The 13,346-nt window shown below is 38.3% G+C and overlaps 1 protein-coding gene across 3 annotated transcripts in view; it reads right to left on the bottom strand.

The window, feature by feature from the left end:
• Positions 1–13,346, bottom strand: part of ITPR2 (inositol 1,4,5-trisphosphate receptor type 2) — a 527,210-nt gene that overhangs the window by 135,335 nt on the left and 378,529 nt on the right. For all 3 annotated transcript variants that reach the window (XM_030830533.3, XM_030830536.3, XM_060305847.2), the window contains 2 exons: positions 11,967–12,062; positions 10,393–10,515 (listed from right to left, as the gene is read on the bottom strand). In XM_030830533.3, the coding sequence (XP_030686393.1) occupies positions 10,393–10,515; positions 11,967–12,062 (219 nt within the window). The remainder of the gene's footprint in view (positions 1–10,392; positions 10,516–11,966; positions 12,063–13,346) is intronic.

Genomic DNA, 13,346 nt, shown 5'->3' with positions numbered 1-13,346 from the left:
ACATATCTATTTGCCAAGATTTGCAGGTTTTTCACGTAGCTAGGCAATTAGGATAAGCCTATTTTTTGCGATTTGATAAAATAATCTCTTGATATATATATATATTTTTTGCGGTACGCAGGCCTCTCACTGTTGTGGCCTCTCCCGTTGCGGAGCACAGGCTCCGGACACGCAGGCTCAGCGGCCATGGCTCAAGGGCCCAGCCGCTCCGCGGCATGTGGGATCTTCCTGGACCGGGGCATGAACCCACGTCCCCTGCATCGGCAGGTGGACTCTAAACCACTGCGCCACCAGGGAAGCCCTATCTCTTGATATTTAAACAAGTTTTATTCCAACTAAATTCACATATTGTAAAGTTTCTACATTATGAAAGTCTCTCTATGAAGTGACCTTACATATCTATTTTCCGAATGACTGTTGTATCATACACACTTCATGTTTATTTACATTCAACTCAATTATAATTCAGAAGTGTACATCATTATTTATCCCTGAGGACTAAAAACAGCTATGTTCATTTTTTTTCTGGTACGTTCTGCAGAACAGTTTAGAAAACATTGTTTACCATGCTGTCCTCTGCCCTTGTATACATTTATCTGAGAATTAAATACCAGTAATAAGTTGGTCATAAATGAATAGTATAGGTATGACTTGTATGGCCCATTATTTTATATATTTATTTATTTTCTGTATGCGGGCCTCTCACTGTTGTGGCCTCTCCCGTTGCGGAGCACAGGCTCCGGACGCACAGGCTCAGCCCATTATTTTTTACTCTTGGTTACCAAGAAGCTCAGAGCTACCACTGATAAACAGTGAGGATATTGGCCGAGACCGTTAGCACACTTAGATTCTTTTCCTTCTCAAGGCTTTGATCTTGTATTCTAACAGTCTAATTTTACAAGTGTATTTCTTATTCAATCTCAAATTCCTTTTATAAGTAGGTAAGGTATAAATAAATGCATAAATATCCAGTAGCTGGTTAGTTACTTTGTTATGTTATTTAAAACATAATCTACTCCAGTAAAAGAGCCATCAGGGTCCAACTACTCTCTAGTTAGTGGCCAATAGGTCTCTGAAAGTTTGCTCTGCAAACATAGCTCATGGATACTCATCATATTTTTTTAGAGAAAGCTGAAGTCAGAGAAGTTGAGTGATGTAATCAGCTAATGGAGAAAGTACAGGGTTCGGGGTGAATAATAGTTAAGCTGTTTGTACTATATTCTAGCCAGCAAATTGCTGAGCTACAAGTGCCTCTGTGAGCTGAAAACCCAGCTGTGTTTTCTACTCTCTGCACTACAAGCAATAATAAAGATGAAGAAATTGTTAGTTAAAACCCTTCAAAGATATTAAAGATGGAAGTTATGTATCCAATTACAAGCTCATCCTTCTATTTCTACAAATAAAGTAAATGAAGCAATGCTGATTACTACATATAAGCATAAGAAAATAGAAGTGGCAAAGAGGTGAAGCAGCCTAAGTCTCTAAGGAAAACATTTTAAGTAGTTTGAGCAATACATACATTTCATATGACTTCAGTACAAATTAAAATTTAGCTACTTAGAGTAATGTATATGCATATCCCTTAAAATGAATATAGCTCAAGCAACAGCAGCTATGAGACCAAAATTCTAAGGAAAAAAACCCATATTAATGAGGACTATCAAGATATCTAGCAAATTCTGTCAGCATGACAGAAAGCATCCCAGTCCTTGAAACAGGATGGCAGTTCCTACCATCCTCTCCCCTGAAAGGAAAGAAAGAGATATTGGCTTTGGCTGGGGACAGGGTAACAAACCAAAGGTCTAAAATATGCTAGGAGATGTATGTATTTCCCTGCATGGAAAAAAATATATATAGATGCAGCCCTGCCTGGTATCTCTAGCTCTCCTAGTAGATTTTGAATTCAATGAATACAGTTGAAATTAGAGCAGACCTAAGGAGGAGCTGAAGACACTGTGAAGGCCTCTTATGTTGCTAGAATTCAGACTGATGCTCTAATAATTATGTCACTCAGAAATAAATATAAATCTACCAAACATGAAATGTTAAGCAGAAAAATATCTGCTTCCACTGAACTTGGCTTCAAGATCCTCACGGCAAACTAACAATTAGAAGTCCAATTTCGATCCATTTCCTGGACTATATTTTTTTATTGCTCCCACTCACCATGAATCTGAGAGGTCATATAAATGGCTGTAATCCCAAGATTCTCTGTTGCTTGTTGAAAGATATGTAGGTGCCTATTTGAGGATTTAAATACCTAAGCATTTTTCCCTGTGATATTTTTCTTTGTGGGAAGTTTTTTTGTTTTGTTTTGTTTTTTAATGAGGCCTTATGGGTACCCAGATTTTGTGAATCTGCTACTAATTATGTAGCCTAGACCTATATACATGAAATAAAGAACAACTCTAGAATTATACACAGCATAAGCTAGTGTGAAAGAATGTATGCAGTTTGGGGTGAACATAATAGATATAAGAACTCAAAATAAAGAAAGATCATTGTTGACTGGAAATAGGGTAAGTAGGTTTCAATTTGAAGTTTAAAGGAACTAAGGTAATACTAAGTGAATTTTAAGAACAGGAGGAGATATTAGTTCAGCAGAAAGGTGGCATCATGAATGAAAATAAGAAAAGTTCCTGACGAGGGAAGATATCATAGGGTCCTACCTATGTAGGGTTTGCTGACATGATTAGCAAAGAATAAACTACAAAATTAAAAAGGAAGTCCATAGCAGTTGAATAAGATCCTTGATTGCCAGAATGCTAATATCAATTTTGTAGGATTCTATAAATCTTCCAGAGTACCTTCATTATATAAAAATATTCTCAGCACACATGCATTTTTACAAGAAATTATTCCCCCAAACTCTTCTTGAGTGTCTACCATAGCTAGGTATGTACTTGACACAGGAACAGAAAAAAATAACTGTGCACAAGGATTTACACTCCAGTGGGGAAAAATATCATTAATTTTATGATATTCGATGATAATGATGATAACAGTAAAATATTTTTATTCAGTTTTTTATTATAATACTTAAATTATAAAATACTAAATTTTTAAAGTGTATCATGTCCTACTCATTCATTCACTCATTCATGCAATATTTGTTAAATGCCTACAATCAGGGTCATTACAGTTATCAAAGATGTTGACTCAATTCAAATGATTGTAATTGATTTCATATAAACACATAAGTAGATACCACACAAAATCCTTACCAATATTCCCCAAAGAAGTTCCTTTCTCTAAAATATCTATGGTGCATAAGTCATTACCTCTGCCTGGAATGTTCTCCCCCTTCCCCCTATTCTTCAAGATTTAGTTCAAGTGTCACCTCTTCCATGAATTCTCTCCTGACTCCTAAGGGAAGCGTGTCTTGCGCACACCTCCATTTTAACCTAAGTACATTCAGTTATAATGACTTATTTGTCTCCCTCTCCCCCCTCCAACACACACTCAATTGTGAGCTTTTTGATGGCACCTTTATTCATTTTCTATCTTAGCAACTGAAGCAATGCTTGACATAAGAGGTGCTCAATAAATGTTCTTGAATGACTATCTTATAATAAATGAGCCTCAGGTGCAGTGTTTGTGAGTATTATAGTGTTCAAGTGCTGGTGGCTGGCTGAAGGTCCAGCTACACAGGTCTTTTATTCCTGTAAACATGCCAAGCTCACTGCCACTTTCCAGCCATCTGTGGGATGCTCCCCCACACTCTGCACCATTATATACTGCTGACTTTTGCTTTTTCACTTAGATCTAACTTCAGTTTCACCTTCCCAGAGAAAACCCTCATGATCAGCCAATCTACAACAGCACCTCCTGAGTGTCTTTCATCACACCCTCTTCTCATTCACTGCGTAGCCTGTGTCACTATCTGCTCTCTCTGGTTCGTCTATTTGTCACTGCTCCCAGTCAGAATGTAAAGGTCCTGAGAGCTGATCTCTTGCTGGTCTCCTTCACTACTGTATCCTAGTATCTAGTACAGTGCCTGACATCTGGTAAAGCACTCAAAAGTCCATGCAACTGAATAAAAAAGGAATGAGAACTTTAGATCCTTTACTCTACAAGTGGCAAACTATGCCTCATGAGCTGCATTTTGCCTGCTGGTGAGTTTTGCTTCGACTGCTCAGTGTTTTACAAATTTTTGAATGAGTTGCCAACTTTTAAAAATTAGGAGCTTTCACATTTTTTTAAATTTCAAAATTCAGACTTTTTGAAATAGTGAAAGAAGAAGAAATTCAGAGCCTACAAGCCCAGGTGGAAAGTCGGAAGAGGTAAGCAACAGGTTTACCATATCACCCCATCGACCCAGCCTCACCTGCCCCCATATCACTCATTTTTGTTTGGCCCTGAATGTGGTTTGGATTTGGACCCTGATCTCTTCCAGTAAAGATCGCACATGCCCTACACCACACTCACATAACTACTACAAACCCTTCCCCCATGGACCGCTGTTACTACTAAACCTTGGACTATGTCTTTAGAGATAAATTAACACAAGAACTTACCTTTTTATTATTCCTGCATTATGACACGGAAAAATTACATAGTTAAAAGCAAAAACTGAATTCATTATACACTAGAAGAAAATCTAGGTAAGTGTTTAACAGACCTCAAGGTGGTGGAAGAAAACTATCATTAAAACATTAAAAAGCAAATGAACCAGGATGAAGTAGACCTAACTACTATGACTAAGATTTATTAACCTTAACTAAAGTTCACTAAGACAAAAATGAACCCCAACTGAAGAATGGGTAAACACATTTTCAAGTAATTCAGAGAATAAATAGAAATGACCAAATAACATATTAAAAGACAGTCCAGGGCTTCCCTGGTGGCGCAGTGCTTGAGAGTCCGCCTGCCGATGCAGGGGACACGGGTTCGTGCCCTGGTCTGGGAAGATCCCACATGCCGCGGAGCAGCTGGGCCCGTGAGCCATGGCCGCTGAGCCTGTGCGTCCGGAGCCTGTGCTCCGCAACGGGAGAGGCCATAACAGTGAGAGGCCCGCGTACCGCAAAACAAACAAACAAACAAAAAAAGTCCATTTTATTACTAATCCAAAAGATGTGAATTAAAATGAGATCCCTTTTCATCTATCTCATTAATTCATTCAGCAAACATGTGTTGAGTGGTCATTATGTTCCTGACACTATCAACTTGGTGAAGCTTTTTTTAAATGGTAATAATTTTAAGATTCAGTAAGATGACTACCATCACACTGTGAAAAACAATTTTATAATGTGTATCAAGAACCATAAAATAGTTACTACCCTGCAACCTAGTAATTAAACTTCTTGGAATTTATCCTAGGCAAATAGTCAGTGTAGCAGACAAGGATTAATGTATGAGGATGTTAATCATAGCGTAATTTATAATATCAAAAACATTAGAAACCTAAATGTCTAACAATAAAGAGTGATTAAATAAATTATGGTATATTCAAATGATGAACAATTATGCAGACATTAAAATTACATTTTCAAAGACTATTTAATGACATGGGGAAATGCTGATGAAAAAATTTAAAGCCTATATTTAAAAAATAATTTCACATATCCAATGAAAGGGATCCATGCTTTCCTGCCTTAAGAGCCAGGAGTTATTTTTGCTTTCCACAGGCTTGCTATATAATATTTCTCCTCATCTTGAAAAGCACATAACACTTCTCCCTAGGCTTAATTCTAGTAGGTATTGAAATAAAGGGTGTCATTGCAGCATTATTCACAATAGCCAAGGTATGGAAACAATGTAGCTGTCTGTCAATGGATAAGTGGATAAAGAAGATGTGGTATAGATATACAATGGAATCTTATTCAGCCATGAGAAAGGAGATCCTTCTGTTTGCAAAAACCTGGATGAAACTTGAGGGCCTTACGCTTAGTGAAATAAGTCAGACAGAGAAAGACAAATCCTGTATAATATCACTTAGATGTGCTATCTAAAAATGACAAACTCAGAGAAAGAGCGTAGAGTGGTGGTCACCAGGGTTTGGGAGGTGGGGGAAAGAGGGAGAGATATGGGGGTCAAAGGGTACAAACTACCAGTTATAAGATTAATAAATTCTGAGGATCTAATGTACAGCCCAGTGATTATAGCTAATGACAGTGTATCGTAAACTTGAATGTTGCCAAGAGAGGAGATCTTAAATGTTCTCACCACAAAAGAAAAATGATATTATGTTACTGGATTGGGTGTTAACTCATGCTATGGTGGTAATCATTTTGCAACATATAAATGTATCAAATCAACATGTTGTAACACATTAAACTGATACAATATTATATGTCAATTATATCTCAGGACAACTGAGGAAGAAATGAAGCTAAACTAAAAGTCTTGGAAAAACAGAAATCGCTACATGGAATCAAAGAAACAATATGACTTATATGTTAAACGTAACCTAAAGTACTGAGCAATGTTCTAGATTGCAGGCAGCGATTGTTCTATAGAAAGACAGGAGTAAAGAGAAGGAACAGGAAGAAAGCAGAATATAAAAGATCAAAACTAGAGCAGACAGAGGAGACAGAGACGCATGAGAAGGGCATGTGGAGGACAGAAAGTCTAAAACGGACACACAGCTGAATTTTAAGGAAATTCTCTGCACGACACTATGGTATTAGAACTTAAGAAATTCCCTTTTTTGATGTATTTATAGTTCTATGTAGATCAGACAAGACACTTACAAGAAGCATTATTTTTTTCTTGTAACACCAACCACAGGAAGGGCCAAAAGGATGTCATGGTGGAAAAAGCAGAACTACCTCACTACCATGAAAAGAATAACAACAAAAATTGAAAGTCTGAGGGCACCAAAATAAACTGTCTGTACAAAAGATGATTATAGTAAAACAAGGAGGAAGTTGAACCTCAGTTTTGGAATTACTGAACTGTGCAAAGGCAGAAATCAATCTGCATGGTCATTAGCACGCTGGAGCCAAACGATTCTGCATTCGCGATGAAAACAGCCAAACCTGGATGCAAGAAAACTCTTGGAGCACAGCTACATGGCTACTTCTGAAGCAGTGTTCACAACCACTGTCTTTGGCATTTGTGTCTCAGTATGGGGGTATTTGGACAACAGGTTCACAACGAACTCAGCAACCATCTTTGGCCTCCTAAGAAACCAGCACAATATGCTGGCCTAGAGAAAGCCAAAGGAGTCATTTGTGGAAAGATCAAAAGAGCACAGCGGGCTCTCTTCTGGGTGAAAACTGAATTTTTCATTAAAATTGGTGGGAGGAGTCACCTCACAGAGAACACATTTATAAAGTGGCAAGGCAACAACTTCCTGTGTCACTGGAAGAAAGTGAGCAGACCTTTGCTTAACTACACTGCTGGTTACATATACTGTTGCATATATTTTGCCATTCCTGTCCTTTCCTTGAGTTCCTAGAAGGGACTCCCATGGACTCTCGTTTCGTGTTTACACTCTTACAATTTAACCACAAGCCCTTAAGTATTCAGCAATTCTGAACCTCCTTCTTCCCCTCACTCAGTCTGACATTATCTCTTCCTGAAGCCTGGCTTTATTTATGTATCTCTACATTGTACCATCCCAGCTCTGCAAACTACCACTTTTCTAACATTTTGGTTTTCAGAAATTCAGAAACCTCTAGACAACCATTCAGACCATTTGCACATCCACTGTTTCATCTCTTAATTTCAGTAAGTTGTTTTTAACCCCTTGTTACTTTTTTTTTTTAACTGCTTCTGAATTCCCACTCCTTAGACAATTCCACCATCATCGTTGAATTTAATCTGTTCTCTCCTAGCAGTTTCATAAACTCAAATCCATCAAAATCACTGACCTTATGCTGTCTTCATTTTAAACTTCTTTCACATTTTAAATCGTTATCTTTCAATCCATGACTAGCACTTGCATCCTTTATCCTTATTCTCCACTCTTCTCGACCTTCACCTTAACCTGTTTTTAAAAATCTGTATTCTCTACTCTTATACTTAATCCAGCTTAAAACTGGACTGACCTAACATAGGTCTTTTCTTGACGTTGATCTTTTTATTGTTACTCATATTATAAGTAGTAACATGAAACTGCATTTTTAAACTTTTTCTTCATGGGTAGGAGGTGATCTGACTCCAACATCTACTCCTCTATTTGTTCTAGGTCTGACTTGGCTGGTCTGGTTGTTCATTTCCCACTTAAAAGACACAGGGTCAGGTCTTGCTCGTGTAGCTGGGATAATCTTTCCAGACAGAGCAACACTAGCTTCAGTCAAAAGGACATGGGTGGCTGTATTCCCTGACTTCCTTCTTCTAAAATTTATTACTGCTCATTCTGCCCTTCTCTTTTTTGCTGTTTTCCTTCCACAATGCTACAGCTTCTGAAATAACTCCTTGATCATGTACCCATGCTGTGTCACTGTATTTCTATATTCATTCTAGAAACCAATATGATTTTTTTTTTTTTTTTTTTTTTTGGCGGTACGCAGGCCTCTCACTGCCGTGGCCTCTCCCGTTGCGGAGCACAGGCTCCGGACGCGCAGGCTCAGCAGCCATGGCTCACAGGCCCAGCCGCTCCGCGGCATGTGGGATCCTCCCGGACCGGGGCGCGAACCCGTGTCCCCTGCATCGGCAGGTGGACTCTCAACCACTGCGCCACCAGGGAAGCCCTAGAAACCAATATGATTTTAATTCTCAGTTCGGGCTCATTCAGACTCATTCAGACTCTGGACAGTCCTTCTCCAGCTTGATTCAATTCCTGTCACCCAATTTATTTCTCCCTTCCTGCCTCCCTTCCTTTCTTTCTCTTTCTTTTCTTTCCTTCCTTCTCTTTCGTTCCTTCTTTCTTTCTCTGTCTCTCTTTCTCTATCCCTCCTCTTTCTCTCTCTCTCTCTCTCTCTCCCCCTCCCTCCCTCCTTCCCTCCCTCCCTCCCTCTCTCTCCCTCTCTCTCCCTTTCTTTTCCACATCCTAAATCTCTGTGTTCTACTTCCTTCAGTGTGCCCTTCACCTTAACTTTCAGTTCCTCAATAACTAAAATTCTCTCTTGTCTTCCTAGCTATAACCCATGTGCCCTCACCTTCTTCTGTTCTATCTGTGCATTTCGCTATACTGTGAGAGACCTAAAAATCTTCTCAATGGTGCAACTATATTACAAAATGATACCAGCTTCTTGTATTAGTATCTTTTAGAATTTGACTCCTTCCCTGATTTTTTTTTTTTCTGGTACGCGGGCCTCTCACTGCTGTGGCCTCTCCCGTTGTGGAGCACAGGCTCCGGACGCGCAGGCCCAGCGGCCACGGCTCACGGGCCCAGCCGCTCTGTGGCATGTGGGACCTTCCCGGACCGGGGCACGAACCCGTGTCCCCTGCATCGGCAGGTGGACTCTCAACCACTGCGCCACCAGGGAAGCCCTCCTTCCCTGAATTTTTTGTAAAAATTATATTCATGGTTACACACATTAGGGAGTTATACAAAGGACAGAGAAGGGCAATAACTGTCTAAAAGAGGAAACTTTTAACACCTTAAACTCACAGAGTGCTGTATGTCTATTACATCTCAATAAAAGTGGAAAAATTTAAAAACTAAAAAGATTAACCTACTCAGAGTCTTACTTATAGCTACCAATGTTTGTTCAATTATCTGGTAAGATGTACAGGGAAGCAGGAAAAGGAAGAGATTGTCAGTGGGAGAAAATGACTAGAAAGAGAGATTGGCAACGTCTAGAAGTCTGGACTTCATGCTGTAAGAAAATAAGAGCTATATGTATAAAATCAAATGGGCATATGTCATTTCAATTTTTTAACTTCTAAAAACTCTGCATTAGAAGATGCAAATTTAAAGCTGATCTTCAGGTTAATGAAATTAAATTTATCAAATAAAATTTATCAAGCACCTGTTTTCACAAGTTACTATAAAATAGAAATGGTTTTCCTTCAAAAGACTGCAAATTTAGCCTTATATTTATTAGAAGTCCAACAAAACCCAGTTAGAGGCTGTCACTTTAGAGCTTCTGCAGGAAACATGCCAACCTACAATTCAAAGAGGCCAGAAGCCTGTTTTGATCTGAATGCAATCCCTTACTTCATACTCTCTATCTTCTCAGTAGCCTCTTTCCTCTCTCCTTCAAGACTTCCACCTGCTACCATGGTTTCCCTATTCCTCAGGCTCTGACATGGGATTGTCTCCTCCCTGCTGGCCCAGTTTTTGGTACCAAGTATCGTTTTCTTGTGGACCAGCCCCTAGCACAGCCCTGGAGGCACCATCAGGCATTCCGGGAGCTTTTTCTTTTCCTTGACCCAGAGCAAGGAAGGCAAGTGCTGAAAAAATGGAGGGACCAGAACTTGAAAATATGATAGCAAGCGTTGACACAAGACATGATTGATAAGATTAGCAAAACAATATAAAGATATAAAATGTGACACCTGATGGGCCAGAATATAGATATTGTGTCCAACATCTTTTGGGGAAACACCATCATCTCCGCCCTCATCACCCCCATGATCGCATTCCAGTCCTTGGTTATAGGCATTCTTCACCACATCCACCTATCAAAAAACAAAGGGGAACAAGAAGGCTTGAAATGCCACAAACAACATGCATTTACATCATCTATGAGGTGTAATTAAAACTTGGAATGCTTCCTAAGACTTGAAAAGTGTAAAAGAGTTCTAAATGAAAACAGCCTAGGAAACCATCTGTATTTAAATGAATATGGAAGTATTTTCCTACAATATTCCCTGTTTTCTTTGCGAAATTTGGCTTTGATTTTTTAATGTTGACTGTGCCAGAGTTCCCATCAACTGGGAGATGTTGGAACCCTGATAAACATCCATTATTTATTAAGGGCCCACTAATAACAAGAACACATGGTGCTAGACACCATTCTCTGCCCTGAGGACCCAACAGTGGATACAACAGAGTATCTGCCCTCAGGGAACTTACTGTCAGCAAATGAAGAGGCCAACACAACTGTGAGACACTCAGCAAGCATAGGGCAGGGGCACTAACTCAGGCAAGAAGTAGATGATGGGATAAAAATGTTGTAGGCAAAGGAAATGGTATTTTCAAAGGGCTATTGTGCAGAGATATTGTCGAATGAATATATAACTCACCGCTCCATTTAAGCATAAGAATAAGGAACGCCTTGCTCCTCTTAGCCCACTGCCTTCCATGGATGGAGTTTTTTGTTTTTGTTTCTTGCAGGTCCTATGCTCTCATTAAATGTATGTTAAATCAAACTGCATCTTATCTTTCTCTTTATCTGCCTTCTTTGAATCCATCCCTTACTATTAAAGAGAACAAAAGAGTGCCTTCACAGGTTTCCCCATAGCACCAACAATGGTGTTTATAAGACTGGGATTTAGTCATTGGGGCACTGGCTTATACGGTTCGAGAATGTTCTCAATGCTTTTGAAACCCAATGATTTTAAAGCATGGTGATATTTCTTCATAATTTCCATGTCACAAGTGAGGAGGAAAATGTAACTTCTACAATAGGAAGACACACTAATGATCTCTGTGGAATTCCCAGCAGGTCTCCACACAGTTTCCTCTAGGCTGAGTACTGTGTAACATTTTATTAATAAGAACAATTACCAAAGAGATTTATTTTGTTTTTATTTTCAGAAAGAGGTATAAATCAAATTTTTGAGGGGTACAAACATTTTTATATACCTTCCTCACCTATATTCCAATACAAAAACTAAAGCAGAATTTTTTTCTGGCAAAAAATAATTTGCAGATAGTTTAGGCAAGTGTGAAAATCTAGTTAAGAAAAGCACTTAAAGTGGATAAAGCCAATGAAGAAATCAGGACCCAAATCACACAGGCCTTTGCTATCATGGGGCTTCTGAGGTACTTGTAATAGCAGGTCTTGATGTGCCATGGTGCCTTGGTAGAGCAGTGAAAGCCCGCAGACATTTCCCCTGACATGCACACTATAAATTGTCCCTTTTAGGTTACACATTATTAACACAGTTTTCAAAAGTTTTCTTACCAGTTCTCTGGGTCTCATGTTAAATAGAATTCTTTCTGCATTCTCACTGTCATGTCTACTTTCCATGATGGCCAGCAAAAGCTTGGAGGCATTGTTCTAGAGATACAGATCGAGTTGATACACATGAAAGGTCTATTTCATGGATTAAGGATCCCCTCAATTTGTTTTAATTGAGATTATCAGGACTATTTTTTTTTTAAATCAAGCAGAATTTTAAACTGCTAATTTAGTTTGGCTTATTAACATTTTAAAATAGAGTATTTTACTTTATTGTTAACACAAAATAAAAATAATGAATATGAGAGATATGTTACAAAGGATATTTTAAATATCGGTGAAAAGGAATTTTAAACACAAAATTGAGTTTATATATAATGCATTAAAATCTAATCATATCTTCCTTGACTATTTCCTAAATAGGCATTTCTATGATGAAACTTTAACAAGACACCAGTATCAACGACATATTCCACAAAAATGGCATATAATTTACAAAGAATTTAGCATAATTGTTTTAACACGAAACATTAACACACACTGGCAAATCAAAATGTTAAATAAATTTGAGCGATAATTAGTGAAAAGTAATCTATAAAATTCTAAATTCATGAGTTAGAAACAAAATATTTATTGATAACAGTTTACTAGTCTCCCTACATGGTAGCATATATGCAACATTTTTACCATCTGGGTTGTAGAAGAAGAATATTTTCTATTTCTGTTTAACAGAGAATAAAAACAGCTTATGTTGTCTTTGGTGTTTTCTAATTTAGTTTATAAATATATTGTCTCAAACACGCTTACATATTGAAATCAGAAATGTTTCTGATACAGCCAATTTATTATCCAAAACGGGTACAACATAGTTATACACCATCTTGCAACGCAAAGTACAATATCCTCGACATTTGGAATGATGTTTCTTTTTTTTAAGTCTTTATTGAATTTGTTACAATATTGCTTCTGTTTTAAGTTTTGGTTTTTTGGCCGCAAGGCATGTGGGATCTTAGCTCCCCAACCAGGGATCAAACCCGCACCCCCTACACTGGAAGGTGAAGTCTTAACCACTGGACCGCCAGGGAAGTCCCTGGAATGATGTTTCTTTATACTGTGTTTTCAATAGCACTGCCCTAGAATTGTGGCACACTGCAAGATGATAAACACGACCTGGGAGATATTTCTATAGTGTTTTTGTAATATTCACTTAGATAAAAATCTCAATCTCCACACACGCAGAGCCAAATGGCTCTAAGATGCTTCTTAGTGACTCAAAATTAACATCTTACGGGATGAAAACTTAAATTGAATCAGTTGTTTGGTGATGCAGGCATTCACAATACAAATTTTGTTAAAGTTGTGCAAATTAATTACACTGGGTAT

The sequence above is a fragment of the Globicephala melas genome, chromosome 10 (assembly GCF_963455315.2).
Source record: "Globicephala melas chromosome 10, mGloMel1.2, whole genome shotgun sequence".
Lineage (NCBI taxonomy): Eukaryota > Metazoa > Chordata > Mammalia > Artiodactyla > Delphinidae > Globicephala > Globicephala melas.
The sequence above is the reverse complement of the archived record's forward strand: the minus strand, read 5'-3'. Positions and strand labels throughout refer to the sequence as shown.